The sequence below is a fragment of the Alosa alosa genome, chromosome 2 (genome assembly GCF_017589495.1).
Source record: "Alosa alosa isolate M-15738 ecotype Scorff River chromosome 2, AALO_Geno_1.1, whole genome shotgun sequence".
Classification (NCBI taxonomy): Eukaryota; Metazoa; Chordata; class Actinopteri; order Clupeiformes; family Clupeidae; genus Alosa; species Alosa alosa.
Window position 1 is genome coordinate 24,663,130 of NC_063190.1, and position 25,674 is coordinate 24,688,803.

Below are 25,674 nucleotides of genomic sequence, written 5' to 3' on the forward strand. Positions count from 1 at the left end.
AAAAACAATGGACCCTTCATACAAGGACTGTAATTTACCGCAGCGAACATCTAATAAGGATAGGACGATGTTCACATGAAGTGTAATTCCCATTTCTTCTTGAAGCCGAAATAAATCTAAGGATGTTTCTCGGACATGCTTGGTTTTTACTGCAGGTACGTTAATCTTGTAATATCAATAAGGACCTAGGTAATGTTACCGTTAGCGTTGGTTGAGTGATGGAGGCATTTGATTGATTGCATTTGTAGAAAACTATAAATGCGGTTATACCAAGCAAATTGATAGCAGCACTGTTTGTATCTTTCGACTGTCATTTATTGCACGTGCTACAAAATCATTCTGTGCAATGGAAGATTTACCAACGTTACACGGTCTGATACAGTTTTGCCTATACATGTGTGAGACTGAGGCAGCCTGTTTATTTTGTTTTAAGTGCGTGCAGGGTGTGAGAGGGGAATCGATGTGCTTTGATTACAGCTTGGTAGTTGTAGTCTGTGAAATTAAAAAGCACGTGTGTGTGAAGTATCCAAACAATGACACCTTCATTTCATTATGGCTGCTTTAGCAAAACACCTTAAGCTACTGTGTAGTGGGTCCCATTTAGAAGTGGCTACTTCATTCGCTTTCCTTGACTCATGGAGCTGCGTGAATGTTATTACAACTTTTCGCCCGCGATATGACAGTTTAAGTCCGGCTTGATACTGTAAGGCGTAAGCCATTGGTTTCCAAAGGAGATTTTATTTGTGTCGCCAGCATAGCCTATTGACAATTTATGTTGTCAATAGGCCTACCTTATAATCCTACCTGTAGCTTAGGGAAGCTAACAACTTTCTATTAGGATCTAGTTTGTTAGTTACCGTTTTGTCATAACTCCCTGATGCATTTTTGCATTTAGAATAGCCAGAGCGTGTATATCTCAATCAAAAAATTAAACAATATCGGGTGCCTATGGACTAGGCTGGGTGAACCCAGCCTGATCTGCCCGCTATTTATTTTTTGATTTCTTAAAAGATTGAGCTTGGTCTGATGAAAGCCAGACTAGCCATGGACCTCAGTTAAACAATGCAAGGGAACATGAATCAGCCTATATTTGAACTAACAATAACGGACAAAAGCTTTTCAACTTTGGCCCGTTAAAATGTATGAACAGTCTAGCGGCGCATTTCATCAAGGCCCATTTGGACATGTCAGTTATTTGCACCACTGGTTAGATGTAAAACAGCATTTCGTTTCAGACTAGGCTACTGTTACTTAATTTGTGCATTAACAATAACGTTTCAGACTACTGTTACTTAATTTGTGCATTGACAATAAAGTATTACATGAACTAAAGATGACTAAAATCTTATGTAGAAGAAGAAACATTCACAAAAATCCATCCATCCAAAAAAATGACCTTTGTTTTTGATAGCTGTTGAAAACGGCATGGAACTGACAGAGAGATGTTTTTGTTTATAAATACATAAAAATAAATAAATAAATAACATTATGCTGATACCTTTTGCTTTTCCCAAATACAATGTAGCTTACAGGTGTAAGTGACCTTTCATCAATCCAGTTGCAATGGATGAACTGTGATGAACTGCCCTACTTGTGATTGTTTAGAGATTTTAAAGGTTTTATAACAATTCTACATCTTCTTTGGCTATTCTACAATCTATTCACCTTTTCAGCACCAGTAGGGTACTTTCTGTGCAGCCGCTTTTACACACACTCAGGCATGCCAAACAAGCATACACAAAAGTTTCAAGAGTGGGGGATGGAGTAAAATATGGAGACAAATTGAAGTGTGATTTATTTTCGCGGAACGGATGTACAGGACTGAGCGGCGGTCATATTTTGTACCGCTATGCGGTACATCTAGTTGAATGGTGTGTTCGCTTGCCTTTCCCATGTTGAGGAATGATGGATAGATGGGTAGATAGATAGATAGATAGATAGATAGATAGATAGACACTTTAATCTACAGTACAGTGTGATGGAATGATGGATAGATAGGTAGATAGATAGATAGGGGGGTGCCTATAATTGAGGCACGTGTGATTTTCTGGAGAAAACAATCTTAATATATTTTTTTCCCTCAGAATAAATGTACTTAATGCTTGGGATGTTTCTAATTTGTTTTCAGTTAAGCTAATTGACCAACAAGTCTCTTATGGCACTTTTTATTCATTGTTACCAAGTGTCCCTTAGTAAAGATGATAAGCTTAGTTGTGGAGGGAGCATAGGCCTACGTTTTTTTCACTCTCAGCACAGGGGCAGCATGATTCATAGCCTAAGCAGACTTTAAGTTCAGTCTGTTGTGGTGTGTTGTCTAGTCGTGGAAATCCTGAAAAAGTCATATTTTGCAGGCCTGAAAACGTCTTGAAATTCTGTGAATTCTTGGAAAATTTGGGAAAACCCATGGAATTCTTAAATTCTTAATACTTAAATTAACTGTAGGCCTAAACTCCATGTCTCGGAATTCAAATTTCTACAACATGTAGGCCTACAGTTTTAATCACTTCGACTGAAATAATATAATCACCAGAAATTAAGTGTTACGTTTCCAAACTGCAAACTGAAGTATCATATTTACAGCTTTATTTAATCTTATTGTAGGCCTACAATTGTGTATGATTCTAACAACCATGGTCGTGTTGCTGTCATTGTAAGCGACATAAATATTCAACATAGCTTTATTGTCTCCTCTCCATACCATTTATTGTGAATTATGTGGGCTACAACAGACGGGGGCTGTGGCGATTGCCTTGGAGTAGACAGTGGGAAGAAAACAGTAAGCCTACAGTACGTACTTATTCGTGATCTTTAAAAATCTCCGATCATGGTGGCCGAGTGCTGGGCTGGTAACGTAAATGTTTGAGGTCAGTTTGTAACACGCCCCACGTCCCACGTCTATGTAGTCGCATCACTTGGGTTTTGACTTTTCCGCAGCAGTTCTATCCGTGCTTTCTGGAATGCCGTCATGCATTCTTTAAAGTTCTGCACTTCAGATTGACACTTGCGCCAGTCCTGGTGCTCGGCCATGCATTCCTGAACACTGTAGTGAAGCTCGGCACAGCCCGTTTTTGATATCATTTTGTCCACAGGATCATCTTCGTCCTCACTCCGACTACGATCATGTGGCGATGGGGATGACATTCTATTCAACTGGATTCAAAGACACAATTAAGCACACGTTAAACATCTCATATCATGCCAAAAAAACAGCAGCGCACATTCATGGTTTTGAGAGCTTTTGCTATTGTTATTTCATAATGGCGCTTACCGACACGTTTAGATAACCATAAGAATCCTGACTTAGTACTTCGGGGATGTTTGAGTGAGGGACCGTGCAACGGAATATCATGTCCGACGGGGAAAGTAAACATTGCGTATGGGGCCCTCTGCTGTTCACTTCCAATGCTTTTAGGTCTGCACGTTTGACCATTGTGGTAATACATGGATTTCTATGCAACGTCAGGAAAACATGCGGGCGCAACCAAGAGGCAGAAAGCACCATAGAACAGCATAGAGCAATGCAAAAGGGCAAAAGAATAAAATGAGTTTTTGTGCTGAAAACTGCACCAATTCGAAACCACGATGGTTAGAGAATGTTAAATATGTTCAATATCCCTAACGGAATGCATGTCTTCGCCAAAAATGACAAAATACAATGTTATATTAATAATGCAAATGAACGGCAAACTAGGTTTAAGTTTATAACATTGTGGACGGCCACTAGGCGTCTTCTGCCCCACGGCTACGCGCGCATCTAGTTTTGTTGGTAAACGGGAAACCCGTGTATAGAAACAACAGCCATGGTCAGAGGTAGTCTACAATCTCAAAGCAAAGCCACAGAAAAAAGTCCAGGTGCATTTCCTTACAAACAAAAAATAGAAAGAATAATGATTGCAAACTGTTTATTTTCCAAGCAACTAAGCAGTGATGTCAAGTGTGTTTTATGTTTGATTGTAAGCCAGTGTATTTTATAAAACTTGCATATTTATGTTATCTGTGATCAATTAACAATGTATACATTTATATGATACATTTCAGATATTTCAAGACCAAAACTTCACAGACAAATACATTTTATTTTGACAGTCAAACTATATTTGTGTGTTTGTTTAAAAAAAAAGCAGCAAAATATACACGTTCTTGTTAGGATACATGGGACAGCATTACGACAAATAATGCAATTAGTACCACTAAGGCATTCCTGCACACTGAAGGATACTCTCAAATGTTCCATGATTAATCACTAGAACAAAGAAACCACTCATCCAATCAGTCACAGACATTCAACAATATGACAGCATGAGATGAGATTTGAGGAGATACTATGACCATAAATAAACATAACAGCCTCACAAAAAACTCAAGGTTAGTGAGAGAGAGAAAGAGACAGAGCAAGATTTCTTCGATTATTATAGTATTTAAATAGACACCTTCATTTTTCTGCATAGGGAACTGTGAGGACTATACCTAATTTCTATAAGGCTTATGAATGCTTTAAAATGAAAACAATTTGTCAAAAGCCAGAACAGAGCTTTCCATAGCCCTTTTTAATGGAGAACAAAAATATTTCATAATCTCCCCGAATGATCATGAATGGTCTTTGAGGAATAATGACTGGTCAATGAATATTAATTTACCCCTTTAGAAACTGTGTTTATAATAAAACAGTAAGTAACAGTCTACTGAGAGTTGTTGTACTTCCACATTTTGCATCTGAATGGACATTTCCTCTGTGCAACATAATAAGCTACATGACAATGCAGTGCAAATGGTGAGACAGATATAATCATCTTTTTCATCTACAGTAATTTTAGAGAACAAATAGTACAGAACTGTGGTGTCATATTTTATAACCGTATTATGGGTTAATTCATAATTCATTCATAACAATTATTTTTTTTGATAAACTTACATATATGGAATGGACAGAATTGTCACAGTAAGACTGAAAACAGCATAATAATGTCACGTTGCAGTAGAGAAAAGAAGACATAAATAAATTAACTAAAAATGACAATAAATACAAAAACACTGACTATCAAAACAGAAAGTTGTTTTTATGGAGAAATACATTCAGTATTTACACTACCAGTCAAAAGTTTGGGGTCACTTAGAAAGTTCCATTCCAGTCCAATATAGACAGAATACCAGCTGAGATTAGTTGCATTGTTTTTTTAATCAGGGCAGCAGTTTTCAGATTACATTATGTGCTTACACAATCGCAAAAGGGTTCTCAACTGTTGTAGAAAGAAATGGCTGATCTTTAATGCAATATATACGTGGCCCATTATGAGCAACCATTCATCCAATGTTCCAAAGGCACATTATGTTTACTAATCTGATATCATTTTAAAAGGCAAACTGAGAAAACATTGGAGATACCTTTTGCAATTATGTAAGCACATAATGCAATCTAAAAACTGCTGCCCTGATTAAAAAAAAACAATGCAACTGATCTCAGCTGGTATTCTGTCTATAATGGACTGGAATGGAAATTTCTAAGTGACCCCAAACTTTTGACCGGTAGTATATATTGCAAATTGATACAATGGAGTGATATATGGGGTATTTATCTCTTAATTCTTGTCCCATACATTTTAGAGGTAGAACAGAGTTCAGGGAGAAATTAAATTATAATTCTACTATCCATGGATACAATTCATTTTAAAGCCCTCAATATTTCAGTATTTTCAATTATTTAATACCAGTATGTATTTTCCCTGAAATTGGCGAAATGTGAAAATATCTTTAACTGCACTTAGCACAGAAAGACTGAGCAAAGTGGTTTATAGTTCTAGCATGACGTTCATCTCAAAATTAATATATAGAACAGGTTACAAAAATATAAATGTACATAAACACAATTAACCAGTTTTCTTGATTGCATCCAGTTAGGAATGATTTCTCTACTAATTTTATAGATTGCACAATATAGACATGTATCAGATCAGAAAGTCATCTTCAGTTAACACGATACCATTTCACAATCACAGACTTTCAGATGACCATTGTAATCCACAATACATGGAGGAAGATAAAAACACCGTTTTAAAGATCAAACAGAAAACAGTAAGATAGATGAAACTGTAGGGGCTTCCAAACACAATGTTACTAATGTCCCAACTCCTCCAGGGAAAAAGGAAGCTTGCTATTGCCATTTAAAAGACTAAATAATGAGGAGATACAAACAGGTCAGCCAGCTCCTCTCTTAAAGCGTAGCGCTACTAGAATTCCTTGCACAGAGTCCAGAGGGCGTGCAGACCCTGATGACGTCCTGCTTATAGAGGCACACCTAAAGCCACAAGAGTAAAGATCCAAGTTCCCCTCCTCAACCTCTCTCTCACCACCAAGTGATCTTGAATTCGTAGATAGGCCTCTTGCAGTAGTAGTGGTTGATGAGGTGCTTGTCACACACGCCGATGCACTGCTGGTCCACGGTGATGCCCCTCTCGCCCAGGTCACTGACGATGCAGTGGAGCAGGTCGTAGACATCGGCCACGGCCTCCCACGGCCCGAACGACACGTCCACCTCGCAGTGGTGCTCGAAGAGCTTGGCCTCGCTCTCCGTGCGCTCGAACCGCAGCGAGTTGAAGAGTGGTCGCTCGTATGGGGTGATGGGCATTTCCTCCTTGTAGACGCATACCTTGAGCTTGGCGAAACGAGCCTTCCTCTGCATGGCACGCAATTTGGCAATCTCCACTATGCGCTCCAGGTTCTCTGTGGAGAGAAAAAAGATGTTGGATTCTGTGTATTGTAATGTGCCTCAATTCCTTCATGTTTCATAAGGGTCAGAAGACATCCTATGTAAAAAAAGTGAAATTCCTGTGTCCATATTAATAGAAAGATATTCAGTCGAGCATTATAAAGCAATAACCTGAACGACTATCCATGCTTGTGAAGCTGGTGATTTCACATAAGTACACACAATAAGTACACAGACCATTGTCAGGTAAATATGGTGATGATGCAGTCTATTTAATGGTTGACCGCCAGTCCAGATGTACAAATTGAACAGAAAAAACAAAACAAAACAAAAAACAAACTGACCTATGACCTATAATAGAGCTATTTGGAATGAGAGAAGGAACCACTTCTCTAAGGTAATTGCTGAAAATAGTGGGAACTCTAGAGTGTTGTTCTCCACCATTGATAGGCTACTGCATCAAACACCTTTTGATGCACTCAGTCAGGCATCCTCTCTAATATGCAAAGAATTTGCAAACAAAGTAATTTCTATAAGGGAGGCTATTGGTAACATAGATACTTGGACTTCATTGCACTTTATTTTTTATTTAACACAGCACTATTTACATTCCTATTAATTTATTGCTCATAATGGTCCTGTCTGTCCTTGTATTGTGTTTTTTGTCTTTATTTTTGTCTTTCTGTTGCACTTTGTGTTGCCTGCATGGAGAAGACCAAATCAAATTCCTAGTATCTCTGTATACATGGCGAAATAAAGTTGAATTGAATTGTATTGAATTGAATTGAATGTTTGAACGTACATCCAAAAACAGCCCCCCAAAATTAAGATTCTTTAGCACTATTACTCAATCTGAGCTTAGTAAAATTATAACTCAAACCGGCTCCTCAACATGTGCTTTGGATCCAATCCCTACTAGATTCCTCAAAAACGTATATACTGTATAATAGCTTAGCTCCCTCTATTCTCAAGATAATAAATACCTGATTAGAAACTATTAAAAAAAAGATTAGGTATATTTCCAACTGCTTTTAAAACAGCTGTTGTGAAACCTTCACTTAAAAAGTCAAATCTTGACCATCCTATCAATATCAAACCTAATATCAAACCTACCATTCCTGAGCAAAGTACTTAAAAAAGTTGTTTGTAATCAGTTAAATACCTTCGTCAACGAAAATATTATCCTTGAAAAATTCCAATCAGGTTTTAGATCAAATCACAGCACAGAAACGGCTCTAGTAAAAATAGTCAGTGATCTTAGACCGGCTACTGACTCAAACAAAGTCTCAAGCCTTATTCTTCTAGATTTGAGTGCGGCATTTGACACCATTGATCATAGCATTCTAATTCACCGCCTTGCAAAGTGGGTGGGTCTCTCTGATAATGTTCTTAACTGGTTTCAAACCTACATTACTGGCAGAGATTTTTATATTAGGAGATCATGTGGAGCTGCCTTGCTCCCCTGCTCTTTTCCCTATACATGTTTCCATTAGGAAACACCATAAGTCAACATAATGTAAACTTCCACAGCTATTCAGATGATACCCAATTGTATATTTCTGTGGAGCCAACTAACCCAGGTGGCCTTTGCTCCCTCACCGCATGCCTAACCTCCATTAATCAAAAACATTTTTAAAACTATGATGACAAAACAGAGGTACTTTTGGTTGGACTGAAACCAAAGCGAGACAAGCGTTTGTTTTGGACATGTTTGAGTATGACTGTTGGCAGCCACTCTGAGTAGTCAAAGGCGATTCAAAACGAGTCAGAAAAGTCGAGACAGGACCAATCGTCAAAATTTCGGTGTCCACCACTCTAGTTCATTCAAAACAAACCAGAAAAGGGACTCAAAGTGCTAAATACTGGAATTTTCCTTTAACTTATCTTATCTTGTAGACTACTTTTTATAGAATTTGAATTGAATTGAATTGAATTGATTTGAACTTGAATTTCCCCTGGGGATCAATAAAGTATCTATCTATCTATCTATCTATCTATCTATCTACTTTTTCAGACCTGCTGCCATTGGAGGGCGCAGCCAGCCAGAAGCAGATGGGCTCTCCCTATTAAGTCAGGTTCTGCTCAAGGTTTCTTCCTGGAATATGGGAGTTTTTCCTTGCCACAGTTGCCATATGGCATGTTTGTTTGTGGGGGGTAAAGGGTTAAGGCTGCCAGTCTTAAACGTCTGTGTATAAAGTCAAATAATTATGACATATGCTAAGAACATGCTAAAGCTGGCTGCTTAGAGTCCACATCAATGGGGCCTAAGCATTTCTTAGCAAAGCCTTTATATATTTATAGCAGTATAATAGTATTTCTGATATGTTGCTGATTGGATAATAAACGGCCACAGCAACGAAGAGGAATGACTGACTCTTCTCTATAATTGTGTTACATGTTATTTTCTATATTTCTGATATGTTGCTGATTGGATCATAAACGGCCACAGCAATGAAGAAGAGTGATTGATAATGACTGACTGACTCTATTTACTCTGTGTAACATGCTTCAAATGTTAAGCACGTTGAGCTGTATTCTGTGTATGAAAGGTGCTATACAAATAAAGTTTAATATTATTATTATTATGATTATGATAATGTAACAAACACAAACTAATTGTGTAAATTTCTGAATTATCTAAGTCAGCCTGATAATTTATCTGCAGAGGGTCTTTGTTGTCAATGAACAGAAGATCTTTGCACTTGATCCACAAGAAGCAGTGCTCACCTCTGTAGTAAGGCAGGAGGTCAAGGAAGGCCTGGCGGACCTTCTCCCCAGTGAGCGGCTGAATATCCTCTAGGCTTTCCAACAGTGGTCCGAGGGCATAGTACTGGGCCTCTCTATACACAGCGCGAACTCTGTCTCTTTTTGGTAACTCCCCCTCTCTCAGGAAATTGAGAATATCCCTATAACAGACATGACAGCATAGGTAAGGTATACGAAACCAACAGATGTACACACCACAGTTAGCATGAAAGAAACCAAAATTACATTTTTGTTCACTTCCTAGTTTGCTTGTAATTGGCTTGCTTATACATCTGCACAGATAATAACGCTTTGGAATCCAATGGTTTAATTTTTCTGTTAGGCTACCCCATAGCATGTTCAGAGAGACCCCTCTCACCCAAAATATTTCCCATCCCGGTCAATAAAGAAGCGGCCCTCGGCATCACGCGGGATGTGATGTCGTCCACTGAACATTGCAGCCAGCATGGTGTCCTCGTAACGCTGCAGGGTGGACAGGCGAGTGGTAAAGTGTGTACCACCCACATTTAGAGGGACGACCTCAGGAAACTGTAAGTAAACAGCAGCACAAAAAAAATAAGTGCATGGCTGGCCAGTAAAACAGAGACATGGAAGAAAAAAACATCTAAATGGGTATCTTTTATGGGTAATTACATTGCTTTAAAGAAGAAGAAAAAACCATAAGGAATTTGTCTCAGTGTTTTTGTATGTAAAATGTGGAGTTTGCAGTTTTTGCTCAGAGCTCTGCTTTTGAGGTCTGCAGGTCTCATGAAAAGGCATATATTATCCCCCACATTGTATTGCATTCATCTTGTTTAAGGTATTACATTAAATGTGAAGAATGTGACCGTTTCATCAGGCTTAAGTTTTAAACCTGGCCTTGAAGCAACCTTTTTTGCAATTGCACTTTTTTTTGCAATTGGCACGCCTAATTAGTTTGCAGAGGCATTCTGCATAGTGGCAGACTACATAATATTTTCTCAAAAGTGTAGGGCCTACACTGGCAAATAATTTGTGTCAATGTTATGGAATCTTGATACAGTATTGAGTAGGCCTACATAAGCATTGTTCATCATTGAACAAGACGGCCTAAATACAGGCCTTCCAAAACACGATTAAACCAGGTTAATCCCCTCAAGGTAGCTAATATGACAGTCCTGTGATGAGAGCCAATTAGAGCAGGAGGCCAGCTGGCCTTGTGGGCTTTTAAGCCAATGAGATTCAACTACACGGATACAGACCATCTTGAACCAATGGTAGTCCAGTATACGAGAAAATAACATCATGGCAAATGTATCTGTTGCCTATGGAAACCGAAATGTTACTGTACAGAAATGAATAACGCAATAAAACAAGAGCGTTTCATGTGTTCTAAATCGGCTACAATGTTGACAATACCGGAACATAACTACATGTTCAGTGGCCTATTCCATTTGAGAATCAACCTTGCTATTAATAAGTCAAGCCCGTACTTACCTCCTGTGCTGGGCTGAATGTGCGAAGAGGTTTGCCCAGGTTCAGACTAGGTGCGGTTATGGCTGGTTTTCTGTATTCATCGCCCTCGCACTCTGTGTTCGACATAGCAGCATCCTCTTGGTTATCAGTCTCGCTCGCCGGAGAAAATACCACCATCACTCTTGGCTGAGGGACCGCTCGCCCCTCCTGAGCAAACCGTCTTACCCGTGATGTAGCCATGGGGAGCGGGCTAGGTGTTCGAAAGGAGAGCGCCGATGGTTCTCCGTTAGATGTCTCGCCAGCCCCATTCTGCTGCATGCACACCAACACAGCGTCCGGCTCGTGCTAACGTTATACAAAATGTGAACGAACGAGGTCAAATGATATTGAAATGTCGCGCCCGTTTCGTTCTTAGTCTGCTACCCAGAGGGTGGGCGTTAACAGTTGTCAGATGAACACTGTACGATACTGCCCCCCAGCCTCTGGGACTGTCGTGCTTAAGCCCTCTGATATGTTGCAAAACAACCAGCTCGTTGCTGGCTTGCTGGCAGAACGCTCCGTAAACTGAGTAGAAAGTTGTATTCACAACGACTTTATTTTAGCCTACTTCCATTTTTTTTAGACGCGCACGAGCCATCACGTCAACACATGGACTTGAATGGGCTACACTTAACTTTTTGAAGAACACATTTTGAGACTCTAATTGTCTCTATTCATGTTACATCACATCTAAGCATATATACCCCCTAGAATCTAGAGTGCATGCTTTCAGAAAATATATAGTTTAGTTGGTTGAATCAGTTTTACCTTAGTGGTAGGCTACAGTTGTATCAGTTGTAGGAACATAAATCTTTGCTGTGTAGGTTATGCTGCAGAAGTGTGGAGGAATGTGAAGCATGTCTTAATGCAATCAAATGTGGCTTTTGTAGTGATTGACTGTGTCAGGATTTATGAAGATTGTAAAAACTGCTCAGGAGATTTGCACAGTGTGGCATGAATGGGAAAACTCAGATGTTTAATGAAATCCATTGATTTTTAAAGGAAGTCTAATTAAGAGGCCAGGTGGTGGTAGTTCATAGACTAATTTGGGTATTGTTGTTTTACCATATGGGTATTATTAAATTATATTTAGTAGGCTAATTAAATTGGTATTTTGAGTTGTTTGATTTTTTCGATAAAGTAATATTTTATTATTTTAATGTAATGTTTATGAATGTCATTGTATGTCGCTTAGGATCTAATGATCTGCTAAATACCATAACCATTTAAACATAACCAAGACTTCCACGACATAGCGCAAACCTGAACCATAGCAGAGCCCGTCTGTCTTATTAGAGGAGGAACACGCCCAATGCCAACACGCAACACGTGAAAGATTACATGACGATTAAACAACGTCACAAATAAAGAGCACCTATCGGGCCATGGTATACATTTAAAGTAATCTTATTGGTCATTACTCTTTCTGACCACAAACTAAAGACTCTTTTGATTGGATTATGTCAAAGTTACCGGAAAGGAGAAATGGTAAGCCCTAACTGCTGCAAACAACTTCACTATGGCGGAGGTCAGAATGATGTGGAGGAAGACATACCGAATTCTCAAACCAGGATACTCTCATTCATTCTTGGACTCAGTTTGTAAAAGTAGACACAGAAATGCTAGGCCTCAAGATGCCTTGTCAGGTATAGCTACGTTGAAGGAAACCGACAAGATAGCTCGTTCGTTAGCTCGGAGATCTAATGTTAGCAGTCAGTCACTCTTACCCACCACTGCCCAAGAACATCGAACTGGTCCTAAAATAATGTCTCCTTGCACGAATGCATATGGATCGCATGTGACATGGAAACAGTTAGACATATGTGTAGAACACGTAGGGATGTGCTTAGCCTGGAAGGGCAAAACACTGCCATGTGACCAGACCGCAACAAGAACCTTCTGCCTCAGACCACACGAACTGAATGGAGTGAACATTTGGTGGAATATTGGACGTTCTGCAACCATAAATCCAAAGATTCTCCGAACTAGGAGAGACCAGATCAGATCATTTTGCACGATGAGATACGGCACCGGAAGAAAAGGATTTACTAGTTCGTCAGTGGTCAGGAAAGGCTTCAGCAGCAATGGTTTTTACGACACACCTCTGTTCAAAAGCAAATCAGCATATTACGAAATTCTCCAGGTGGCATCTACCGCAACGCAGGCCCAGATTAAGACTGCATATTATAAACAGTCTTTCATCTACCACCCTGATAAAAACGCTGGAAGTGAAGCAGCATCCCGTCGATTTTCCGAAATACCGAGGCATACAATGTGTTGGGCAACAAAAGTCTACGGAAGAAATATGACCGAGGTATCTTAACACAGACGGACCTGCAGGGGGCCAGGAGGCCCTCTCCCAAGGAATCGGGTAGCGGCGCGGGCCAGCAGACGAAATCCCGCAGCTCCTCTGTTGTTGGTATAGACAGTAAAAAGGTGTTTGATTTTGATAATTTCATTAACTCACACTATGGCGAGCAGCTCAAACGAGACAGAGACTTTCGAACACGCCAAGAGGAGATGCAACGAAAGAAAGAACAGGGTATGCAAGGGAAGAAGCTCGGTGGAATGTCAGAAGTCTCTGTCGGGATACTTATAGCCATAGCGATAGCTCTGGTTTTAAGTGTGAAATCTGTTAAGTAGGCCTAGCTAGTTGTTTAATTCAAGGCCTATAATACAGTGTACACTACATATTTTGTGCTGTATTTATGCGATCTCGGACTGCATGCAGCTGACAAGGGCACGCAGGAACTTTGATAAGCTGTGATTGCCTAGTCTCCACTGTATCCACTTATTGGTCTCAAGCAGCATTTAAACAAGCAGCTTCATACATTTCTGAATGGTTGTGAAGGGGATGGTGGAATCAGTGTTTTAAGTGCGAGACTGGCCCTTTTTTTAAAACAATCTGCTCTGGAACGGGGAAGAGTGATGTAAAAACCTTATTGACTGCAGATAGATCAGGTCCATAATAAGTTATTTATATATTTTAAAATGCACAAACACTTTAGCCCTTATGAGAAAATTATATTTTACAGTATGTGCCTCTTAAAGCCTCCAGTGGAAACTGAATGCCAAATAACCTCTCTGGACATGTTTGTATCTTATGAAAGGAAGATTGGATGTTGATAAACCCAAGAATTGTACCCTGATGTTTTGACAGCTTTTGAGCCTTTAAAGTTTGAGATGTAAATAAAAATACTGTTTCAGTCAATTGTTTGAAAATTGACATAGGGTGAATATGGTATGTTTAGTATAACTAATTTTAAGCAAATTGCATGGTTAGAATCACATTAATGCTGTAATCCAGTCCTTAGAATCCTCAGTACTGTGCAAAGGTACTACAAAGTGTTGCAAAATCTAGTAGGCAGTATTCCTTATATTAGCTGAAAATCAGCAAAACAAAACAGAGCTCACTAGCATAAACCACCTTTTTAGATGAACTGACAACTTGTGAAAGTGTATGTAATGTCCCTTGTCACTGTACATCAAAAAAAAATATATATTCTGGATATTTCTGATCTGCTTTTCTTTTTTCATTTTACATTCAAATCTCCCTCCCATAGGCAACTTCTCCAAAGACTCATTATTTGTGCAGAGTGGGGAATGTGGTCTAGCCCGGTTTCACCAGACTCTCTTTGTGAAGAGACTACTCTCAACAGGGGAATGTTTCCAACCCTAGCATCGTAATGTGTGTAGAGTATGACTAGATTCCTAAAGTTACTTCCTACTACTGGGCATTGTCTTAAACCATATTCTGCATTTGTGCATCAAAAAGAAACTTCTTTTTACTTTCTTTTTGGAAAAGGTGAAATTGATTTAAGTGAATTTGGTTTATTGCACTGACTGTTAGGTAAAAAAATTACTAGTGTCATTGGGAAAGCATGTTTAAACTCTTTTGCATAGTATATCTTTTATATATATATATATATATATATAAAGTATATCTAAAACTTAACAACTTAAGTGAATATAAGTAATCAACACAAATAAACAGATATGACATACTCCTCTGTGAAAATAATGATGGCAAACTCAATCTTTCATATAATCTGCATGATTTAAAGTCATAATTATGTTACAAACTACAACTAAGACAACCTGCCAGGGCTTTCAAAGGTCAACACAACTTGTGACATTTTCCCCCAAACTCACATCTAATTTTGGCTAATTCTCTGGGATAGAGCAAGCCAAGTCTGCTAAAGCATTAATTACATGCTAGTAGCACTAACTATAGAGAAGTTAAAAAAGCAACTATCCATGTCGTCAAATGAATTTAACTGTTGTATGTCATATTTTATTGAGGGGAAACTTGGGCAAGTGTGTGCTCACCTCAGTTTTAAGATGATCTTGATTAAAGGTATGCGTTGTTGATCTAAGGATGTAGCTGTTCAAGTTTTGAGAGCATTTTGAGAGTTTTGAAGAAATTAACGTAACCATCCTCTGCTAGTGCCCTCCCGTTTAATATTGTGGATATTCCAAGTGAGCAAATAATTGAGGATAAATATTCCTTTGTTTGAATACAATGTTCTTTTTAGCAAAACAGAAATGTAGTAACAGAACTCGAAGCAAGGGTGCATGGCAGCCCTGTGAAGTAGTTTGGAAGAACAGTCCAGAATTCCTCAGCTGTGTACAGGATTGATCAATATGTTTTTAAATGTTTGATTGAAGCTGTTAAAGGGCTTCTCACCATGCATTAGAAATAGAGGTTCACATACCTTTTCCTAATGGTCATTTAATTGTGGATCATTTGGTCAATAAAATAAATAAGCGAATACTGCTGCTCTTTATTAACAATAGGTTTGATTGCTGCAATGAAGATCACACAGGTCAGATTTATGTTTAGGAAGGGGGCTCACAAATTTTCAAACACCATTATACCAAACTATAATTAGGTGCTGTATGTATACCAAAGATAAGTAATGTCTTGATTCTTGATGAAATTGCTTTTGGAAAATTATGAGAAGGTTCTAGAAAATTGCAGATTTTATGCAGATTTTCTGGAAGGGGAATTTTTAGCACCATTAAGGTATAATTAAGTGCTGTTATGTATATCATTACCAAAAATGATTGATGTCTTGTTTCTTGACAAAATTGATAGCTCTGGATTTTTTTTAACACGACAGCAAAATGCTACGTTTCTAAGTTGACAACTGAAATGACAACTGATCAAATAAAAACATGTGTGAAGATGCCATGTTTTCACACTTCGTATGAAGAAAACTGTTAATTTCATTCTGGATGTTTTCAGTAGGGTCAGGCTTGATAGGGCTGGACATGCCAAGGTTTTCTCCATCCACACCTTGATTGACCTGGCTGCAGTCTTCAGAGTAGCAGAATATTGTTAGAGGAGAAAGAAAGACATTTTCTTCCAGGGTAAAATTGTACATGTCTTGATTAATTAGCCCTTGGACTCATCAGTGAAAATGACTGTCCTCTAGTTTTGCAACCCTCTGTCAGGCTCTACCTTTGTGTCTAATCAATGAAGGGCTTTATTTAGCTTTTGACAACCATAGCCCTGCCTATAGGAGCCTGTTTAATGCCGGCCTCAAACGTTGTGAAAACCTCTGATGTATACTTGAATGACAGACTGAGGCAGTAAGGGACATGATCAGCTTGGTTGAGTTCAATATTCAGCTCTGCCCTACATCGAGCCCAGCCCCAATCTGCACACTTCAGGAGTATTTGACTGCACTTTGCCCTAGCTGTTGTTTGCCATTCTTCTTGTAGGTCACTAGATGTCATCCTATAGGTTATTGAGTGATAATCAAATGATGGTCAAGCCAGTTAGTGGATAATTTTTCACCCCTGCCTGCCTTTGTTGTCCTCAATGTTTCCTGTTTGACTTTGCTCTTAAACTGCCATCTTTGAAATGGATGGAACCAACCCAACCTGATGCTCACTTTATCCCTCACAATACTGCTAAGCCATCTTTGAAATAAGGATGGAACCCACCTTACCGGATGCTCACTTTATCCCTCAAAGTACAGCTAAAATTGATTGATTTCTCACCAGACAGTGGAAATGTAAGGATCATTTCAGCTAAGCTCAAATGTATTTTGTACTTTTTTGAAATGACAGTATTTAAATAAGCACACACACCACACAATCGTTGTGTTTGTATAAAAGATATTTACTTCAATTATCACACCTAGGGTGCTAGTGAATAGTAATAACAACAACAACAGAAATACATAGTGAGTATCGTACAGTGATATTGCTTTTCTGTATCAGATAGGGACCATTGTACAGTGCTGAGAACAGGCTAGGTGATTACATGAATAAAACAAACAAATAAAAACAAAAACAAAAATGAGATCAATCCCAAAAGAACAAAATGGCATTTTTTCTTTAAATTTCACGTAAAGGATGAATCAATACTAACATCCTGCAGCTTTAAAACATATCTATATATATATATACTTTTTTTCCGTGTAGAAAAACAGCAGACAGCTGCAGTGTGCAGCTAACTGGAGGGAGAGCACAAAGACCAACAGGATAAAAGGAGTTTCCACCTGAGCTTATAGAAACAACAGGACCAGCCAAGTTACAGGAAAAAAGGGGAAAACAAGACAAAAAGAAAATAATTTAGCCCTAGACGAGCCACACAATGTTGCACATAACATACATACAAGCAGACCCCGAAACTGATTCCTTTTTTTTTTTTTCCATTTTCAAAGAAATACACTTTTTAAGCCCCATTTTATTTTTTCCTCCATGGAAATCAACCAGGAGGTACCCAGCCCACACAACTCTTTGTCACAATCTTTATCACTATGTACCGCTGTACTGTTTGTCGACTAAAGTCATTTTTGGTTGACTGGATAAATGATAATATCTTCAGTTTCTGATATCACATAAAATCAGATATATGGCACAAATTAGTTTTGACTAATGGTTTCAGCTGCATTAAGGTTTGGTACAGGAGTCCCTCTAAATGATGATGGGAAGAAACATTTGGTAGAAACCTTTGCTTTCCATTTCACACTTCAAATTACGACATATAAAGAAATTATTCATGTCCTTTGTTAAAATAATATATACTGCTATTCAGTGTGCTTTGACTAATATATTCTGTGTTGGAGGATGATCTCTGAACAATACATACATATCCATAAACAAAATGTATTTACCCTCTCCATATAAACATTTCATCCACTGCTAAAATGAAATGTCTAAGACTGGGATTGTGTAATGGCAAAAATGCTATCAGTGTAGTGACATGTGAATCAAAAGAGGGAGACACAGATTGGAGAGACCACGACAGCTGATCTTAATGTTTACTATCTATGGTGTTTGGCTACAGGTATCACTTACACAAACACAAAAAAGGACAAATATTTGTATGTTCAAGTGTTCAGCCTCCACGTTTTGGATAATCTCAGACACACACATCATTATTTGTGTTAAAAAAGCTGAATGTAACAGTCTATGATGGTGTGTCCCATTGAATCAAGGTGAATAAGGAGTTACATGAAATCTGTTGTGGAGTGATCACAGGTAGTGCTGGAAAATGGTGAACAAATGTTAATGACTTAAGAAGGGTCAATGTGTACAGTGAAAGCTCTCTACCAAACTGCATATTCAAATAATGTCTTGTGAGTTCACCTTTTAAGATTTAAGGAAAGTGAGGTCTTTGAGGTCTTCATATGGACAAAATTCACTACAAAATCTACCACTACTTACATTTATAACAAAAAATGATAATGTTTACTGATGTTAAGAAAGGATACAAGGTTATAGTTTTTTTTCTGTACAATTTAATATGAAATCCTCCATAGTATCTATAGAAATCTACTTTAGTTCTATAGAAAAATATTTGCAAAGGATAATCCCCTGAAATTTGACCAAAACGAAAGACATTGGTTTTGCAAATATTGTACACAGTCTACCTGAACAAGTGAGAGGAGTGGACATTGTTTTTCTCCATGTGAGGATGAAAACAGACAGAGTTCAAGACAAGCAGATGGAGAACCTGCACTAGCAACGTATGCAGTACTATCCTTGTGAACCAGTGTTCTTTTGGGTGTCTAGTTTACCAGTCCAATGTCATGCCACGCCTCACAGCGCTCTCTACCCGTCAGTGAATTTGCAATGCATCTACAAAGAGGATGTCAAGGTGTGGGATAAATAACAAAAAGAAATAAAAAAGACAAAAAAAGAGCTCACAAGATGGAACAAAATGAAAACAAACCAAATGGGTTGAACACAGCATAAATACTTATAACCACAACTTGCAGAACTGGCACCAATACTGAAATTATGCTATGCCTCGGTTTTAACATGCTGCTTGTAACTTGCAGAAAACACACTAAAAAAATCAAAAGAATCTGATGAGATATATCACTATGGATGTGATGAGGCAAAGTGTTTTGGTGTGGAACGGTCACTCTATACTGTTCTGTCAATGAGCACCATCACACTCCAACACATCCCGGCTGCAACCAAGGATTGGCACACACACACACACACCAGCAGAGATGACTGAGTCATGTGATGGAGACAAGGTGATGAGAGGGAGAGACATGTGGCTGTCTAATACAAACTGAGAGAAACCAAAAATATTCTGAGTGCGATGGCAGAAAACCTGTGCCATCTGGGTTCCACCGCAAATTCTCCATCACTGCAAGCATTGTTTGGGTCAGTCACTGATGTGTGTTTCTGATTCAAAGAGCCCAGTGTTTTGGAGTGGCTGAACCTATAGCTAGATTCTACCTTTTTGGTATGAAATTTCCTGCCTCAGAATCCAAAAGTTGGTCCAGTTCTTGTACAGTTCTTGTGAGACTCGACTGAATTCCATGAATGATGCAATTTTATGTTTTTTACTTTTACAGTCAACTTGGAATTCTATCGATACCCATGCAATGGGCCAACGTAACTTTCGTTTTGTAACTGTTATGAAATCCCATCTCTTTGCATGTCAGTGTCATCAATGCCCAAACCTCACTTTAAGATGACTGACGGCACCAGACAAGAACATTAGCTGTTTTGTTAATGAGAAGTAAAGAGGTATCCTGTTTCTGTTGTGCCTATACCATCCTTGGTTTACTGGTCCAACAACCAACACACTGCTTTTTATGAGCTTTGTAAGAAATCTCATGGGAGTATAAAAGCCAAATTTTACTGGAATTTGCGCTTTATGAAAAAAGGTTCTTGTAGATCCTTTAACTAGATCCCTCCATCACAACTGCTTCCCATGTTGTTATTTAATTTCAATCTTGGGTAAGACCAGAATGGTATCTAAGAACGCAAATGGTGTTTGAGATCTCTCTGTGCTTTAGAGTTCAGAAAGTCTTTTCAGTAGCTTTGAGTTTCCAGGTGGCAATGGAGAGATGGCGTGCCTCTGATGTGCTGTGCACTGTACAATGCCTGGCTTTGCCAGGTGGAAGACATAGGTTTTCAACCAAGCAGTAAGGGGCTAGACAAATGAGTAAGGCATCTTCGAGTGGGTCTCAAACACATCCTTCAATGGCTGTTTGCTCACATTACTAAAAACAATTGTTTTGCAGGACATACGTCTCACAACGGTCTTTCAAAGCAGCCCTCAGTAACTAGCTTATAAAGCAAAGTGTAAAGCTGGATGTTTTCTGACAGGGACATATTTTTTGACATACACGCACCATTGTGGGACAACACCATCAGTGAAAAATGACCTTTGACCTTTTAAGTGTTTCAGTTGGGGACTTCTGTGCTTCATATTTGTTCTGCAGGTGTTAAGGCATTATATTAGGACGTGTTACATCTAAACTCAGTATATCGTCAGTATATTGTACTTCATTTTTGCATTCTTATGCAATTCATGTACCACTGCATAACTATCACATAATTATGCAGAGAATATAACCTTGAAGGTTAAATAAAAAAAGAATGAATTTCAAATTATCAATGAGTAGTTAAATTCAAAGCAACAACCAATGTTGTCAGTTCTAAGTGATAATAAAAACAAGCATACATTTATCGAAAACTTTCAGTAACCACTTAAGTGCTTCTTACTAGTGTATTGCATGTGAGCTTGTAATTGGCGTGATACGTATGAGTCTCGTGGTGAGCTAGTGAAAGACACTCGCAGCTTCTTCCATTCTTCACGGAAGCAGCCGAACAGCAAATCAAATAATAACTAAAAAAAAAAAAAAAATCAGCACCAGTATCAGGTGAGATCCTCTCACAGATCAAATCATACTGAAATAAAGGGCACAGCTGGGAAACGACCCGGAGGCCAAAGAATCGACCAAATTCTCACACAACGTTAAGGAGCAAAATGACCACTCGGGGTAAGTTTTGTCCATTAAGCTCTTGACGGGTTGCTAGCCTGGGTTCTTTGCCGTGTACTTGTTCCTTAGCTCTCTGGCCCAGCACAGGTTTAAACAGGCCGAGCCTCTGACCAGGTGAGCGGCTTTGCCACCAGCTGAGTGAGGGAACTCTTAACAAACACCTGCAGCCCTCTTACAGGTATATATTTTACCGATAAAGACAAAAAGAAGAAAAAAAACAAAAAACAACTGAAGTTTAAATGACAGGGAGCAGTTACAACATAATAATGCATACATCTACGATGATATATCAACACTGAACACTGTGTTACTCATCCAGCTCATTTAAAATATAATATACATGACACTATCAATATAATTATTATTATTTGAATTCATAAAACAGACATGGATCACAAGTATAAGCCATATACTGCCTGCAGTCTTTAAAAGTGTAACCTGACCTCACATAGTCCCTTCCATAAAATAAAAATAACAGAATTAAAATCAGAATAAGACATTAATATGTAAAATACAGCATCTATAAATAGACAAAACATAATCGATAAAACACCCAAAATAAACAAAAGAACAAAGGGGTTAACTATTGTGAGTCTCTTACAATGAGAAAATGAATGTAACCTAATGTGTACGAAGTCATGTAGCTGCTAAAGGAGCTCAGACAGACAGGGTGGCAGTTACACACTTGATATGTGTGCACATATATACAAGTATAAACCACACAGACCTAGAAAATATATACGTCCCCCCACCCACCCACACACACACACGCACACACACACACAAAGGAGAGGCAGTGGGCAGGCAGACTCTGTGAGATTAGGGAATGGTGGTGGGGGTTGTTTGGTAGGGTTTGTTTTTTTTCCCCCGTTCTGTTGCCATGCTGACTCTTGTAACTTTGACTCCGGTGACCTCTGATCTTATCCTGACCTCATGCATCACGGGCACCTGAGCACCCAAGCGGTTCCAGAAAGTGTTCCGACCTCTCTCTCTCTCTCTTGTGCACCACCAATCCACTGGCTTCATCCTCTGCCAGCTGAGAGGCATCACAGTCCGTCCTCATGGGGGAGAATGGTGTACACACAAACATGGAGAATTTTTTTTTATGGACAGCATTGGGTCCTTTTAGCTCTCAAACAGAAGTCTCTCTCACACAAAAAAGGAAAGAAGGTGTCCACTCACTCTGAGCCAACACCTACAGAATGCATACAGGAGAGACTGGAAGGACCCAAGTTCTCTGAGGAGGGTGTCCTTCCTGCTGCCTGACAGACTGGAAGGACCCGAGTTCTCTGAGGAGGGTGTTCTTCCTGCTGCCTGACAGGAAATGTACCTTCATCTCCCTTTTGAGTCACAGGCTCTGTTTTTACTAGCCTAGGGAAAGGTACAAAACCTTATGCCTTAGCCTGTGCAAAAAAAGAATGAAAACTACTTGAGCAGTTCAGGACCGTTTGATTACTTTTGCACATGCTGGAGTTCTGCACGGTACTCGAAACCTTTGGCAAAACAGAGACACTGTGTATTGCTAAGTGCTGAGAGAGCAGGTAAGCTAGGTGCTCCTGAATGAACAGCGTGTGTGTGTCTGTGTGTGTGTGTGTGTGTGTGAGTGTGTGAGAGAGAAAGTGATGCGGTGCATCCGTAACCTGCCTGCCTGCCTGCCCTGGTTGAGGTGTCTAAGGTGTGGTCGCTCAGTTTTTCACTCTTTCTCTCTCTTTTAAAAATATCTAAAACAGGGAACAATTCCTCCACAAACTGTACAAATCTTTTTCAATAACTTTTTTTTCCTGATTTTGGCCTAAGATGGAGTGTATGAAACAGTCTCTCTTGGTTCTCTGAGTTCATTAAAGCTATGAAAATAACAACACTCTAACCTCAGAGCCCTCTACATGCCATATGAAGTAACACTACCCAGCTACGACAGGTTTCCTGACTATTGCATTTTCCTGGTGAATTTTTTCAAAAATGTGAGATTTTAAAGTGAGTTTTTAACTACATCTTTCAAAAAGTTTGTTATTATTTCTAAATATCACTTGCCACCCTATATATTTAGAATTTCAAAGCAGTGTATTTTAGAGTCAACAGACTGCAATCTCTTACTGGCAAACTCTGCTATAAAAGATTCTCTTTTTTTCTCTTCGATGAAAATGTTCTAATCATAAAAATTTTGAACCGTAAAAGAATTGGCGTGAAACTTGCATAGCCATTACATGGCGTGAGGTGGACGTGAGGGGAAGGCTTTGTGGAAAAAGGAAGTCTCCACTTTTTTTTCTTCTTTTTAAACGTTTGGCTTTTTCTTGTCAGACTATTTTGAACATCTCCCTTTGACAAACTATCACACACACACACAGACAGGAGGCATAAGGGAAGATATGTCTCCTGAATTTCTCTAGAAAAAGGCAAACACTACATGGATTTTCCATTTCCACACATCAAAAAGGTTTTTTTGTCTCCACTCTCTTTAGCTGTTGAATGCGTGGAGATTTGTGGATGAGTGATGCCTTGTGCATGTTAAAGAGTTCCATTGGTCCAAGCCCTGGATCCTGCAGGACTGGGAAACAAGTTAGTCTCCTTCCTTTGCCTCCAACTGAAACAAACCCTCCATAAAAGTCTGACCTTAGGCAGATTAGAAAACTTAACGAGAACCTTTTCTCTATTTCCCCCCCCTCTTTTCATCTCTCTCTCTCTCTCTTCTCATCTCTTTCTGTTTTCTCTCAGAACTCCCACTCGTTACCCAGCTCATCGCGGTTGGCGGCCTTCTCCAGCCGGTGAATGATGTTGTTGAGGTTGGCCGCTTTCCTCCGCCGCACGCTGCTGTCCTTTGGGTTCTTGTCGGCTGTGGCTGTGGTGGAGGCGGCCATGGTGGTGGCGATGGCCCCGGCGAAGAGACTCTCCATCCCGCCGGACTTGGAGCTGTCGCTGGTCCCTGGTGTGGTGGTAAGGGTGTCCTCCGACAGGTGGGCTTGGGAGTGGTGGTGGTGGTGATGGTGGTGGTGGTGGTGGTGGTTGGGCCTGGGGCTGCTGGAGAGGCTCCTGCCCCGGTCTTCCGCGCCCACGCTGCCACTGCCACCTCCGCCGCCGCCGCTGTCTGACTCGGTGCCGTCGCAGCTGCTCTCGCCCTCGGCCGCACGTGCCCCACCTTCTCCTGCTGCTGCCTGGATCTCCTCGATGAAAAGCTCACGGCGGATACGGGACCTGTGAGGGAAGGGTGGGGGGTAGACGGTGGAGTTGGGTAAGAAAGGCGCATCCAAAATCAGACACTGAGGCAGAGCCATTCACTATCTTTTACAGTTGAAGCATGAACAGTTCCTCGCCTTACAACAATCACATGAGTGTTTCACAAAACTAAATGTATGTACAACCCTAAATCACTAAATGCCAGAGGATCCATTTTGAACACTCACTCTTACCGTGGTTGCTGTAGAACAGTGTTTGTGCGAGAAGCATGCCACACCAGACCACTATGATAAGCACTTACTCATTTTACTCATCATTTACTAAGTATACATGTTTACTAAGTGCTGTATACCACTCTATAGAAGTAGGCCTAACCAATGAACTGATTTAATTTTACTTATGGATTTTTATTTATTTTTTACTTTTTATGATTTGTTCATTTGTTTGTTCCCGTCTTAATGTCTGTGCTTACAGGTACACTGGCGAATCATGCAGTTCCGTCTGGCATTTTGTTTTTGTTCGTTCTCGTTCTGATGGATTTTTATTTTTTTATTATTTATTCATTTGTTTTGTTTATGTCCTGTGGCTCTGTGTAAGCGCTTTGGGTTGCACTCTGTGCTAAGAAATGCGCTATATAAAAATACTTTTATTTACTGTATACTAGATAAGTATACCATACTTTGAAATCATGTATGGAATGCAGTCAACACGCACAAAAATGTCAAACCATTTCAAAGAGGAAACATCCAAACACATGTTGGCCATATGAAACGTGAAGGACACACAGCTGTTGGGCGATCCCTCACCTGTAGTTGTGGAACCAGTTGATGACGGTGCTGGTCTTGAGGTTGAGCTGACTGGCCAGCTCCTCAATGGTCTTGGGCGAGGGGTAGGGTTTCTGCTGGTAGGCGCGCTTCAGGGCCTCCTTCTCCTCTGGGGCAAGCACCACACGCGGCTTCTTCAGATGCTGCTGGGGACTGCAGGATGGACCGAAGTCTCCAGACGACACGCCACCGTCACTTGGGACCACCTCGCTCACTGAGCTGTGGCGACGCTTCATGTAGGCTGCAGGGGGCGCACAAACACACACGCACACACACACACACACACACACACACACACACACACACACACACACACACACACACACAGAGAGAGAGAGAGAGAGACTGTTAACTTCTAATAAAGTAGATGTTAAAGGACACAGCGTATTCAAAACAAGGTCATGTACTGGTCTGCTGCGCTGTGCCTAAGCAGAACATAAAGATCATAATAATCCAGCAGGAATACACA

General features: G+C 39.7%; 4 protein-coding genes across 4 annotated transcripts in view; 1 reads left to right on the forward strand and 3 right to left on the reverse strand.

The window, feature by feature from the left end:
• Positions 1 to 2,681: 2,681 nt before the first annotated feature.
• LOC125291013 (cytochrome c oxidase assembly factor 4 homolog, mitochondrial) lies at positions 2,682 to 3,344 on the reverse strand. Its single transcript, XM_048237522.1, has 2 exons — positions 3,269 to 3,344; positions 2,682 to 3,150 (listed from the first exon to the last, which is right to left on the reverse strand). The coding sequence occupies exon 2, from the start codon at positions 3,139 to 3,141 to the stop codon at positions 2,896 to 2,898; it is 246 nt and encodes an 81-aa protein (XP_048093479.1). The 5' UTR covers positions 3,142 to 3,150; positions 3,269 to 3,344; the 3' UTR covers positions 2,682 to 2,895.
• Positions 3,345 to 5,568: 2,224 nt separating this feature from the next.
• On the reverse strand, positions 5,569 to 11,421 carry kctd7 (potassium channel tetramerization domain containing 7). The gene is made up of 4 exons (XM_048237300.1): positions 10,925 to 11,421; positions 9,828 to 9,997; positions 9,431 to 9,609; positions 5,569 to 6,717 (listed from the first exon to the last, which is right to left on the reverse strand). The coding sequence occupies exons 1-4, from the start codon at positions 11,219 to 11,221 to the stop codon at positions 6,341 to 6,343; spliced, it is 1,023 nt and encodes a 340-aa protein (XP_048093257.1). The 5' UTR covers positions 11,222 to 11,421; the 3' UTR covers positions 5,569 to 6,340.
• Positions 11,422 to 12,368: 947 nt separating this feature from the next.
• LOC125289236 lies at positions 12,369 to 14,821 on the forward strand. Its single transcript, XM_048235983.1, is given in 3 exon segments — positions 12,369 to 13,200; positions 13,203 to 13,484; positions 14,506 to 14,821. Coding segments are annotated over 3 exon segments (1,137 nt in total). The 5' UTR covers positions 12,369 to 12,461; the 3' UTR covers positions 14,622 to 14,821.
• Positions 14,822 to 17,051: 2,230 nt separating this feature from the next.
• cux1a (cut-like homeobox 1a) overlaps positions 17,052 to 25,674 on the reverse strand; it is a 109,143-nt gene continuing 100,520 nt past the window's right edge. Inside the window, exons 23-24 of the mRNA XM_048230296.1 lie at positions 25,188 to 25,446; positions 17,052 to 24,399 (exon numbers count right to left, since the gene is read on the reverse strand). Of these exons, the coding sequence (XP_048086253.1) occupies positions 23,919 to 24,399; positions 25,188 to 25,446 (740 nt within the window). The 3' untranslated portion in view covers positions 17,052 to 23,918. The remainder of the gene's footprint in view (positions 24,400 to 25,187; positions 25,447 to 25,674) is intronic.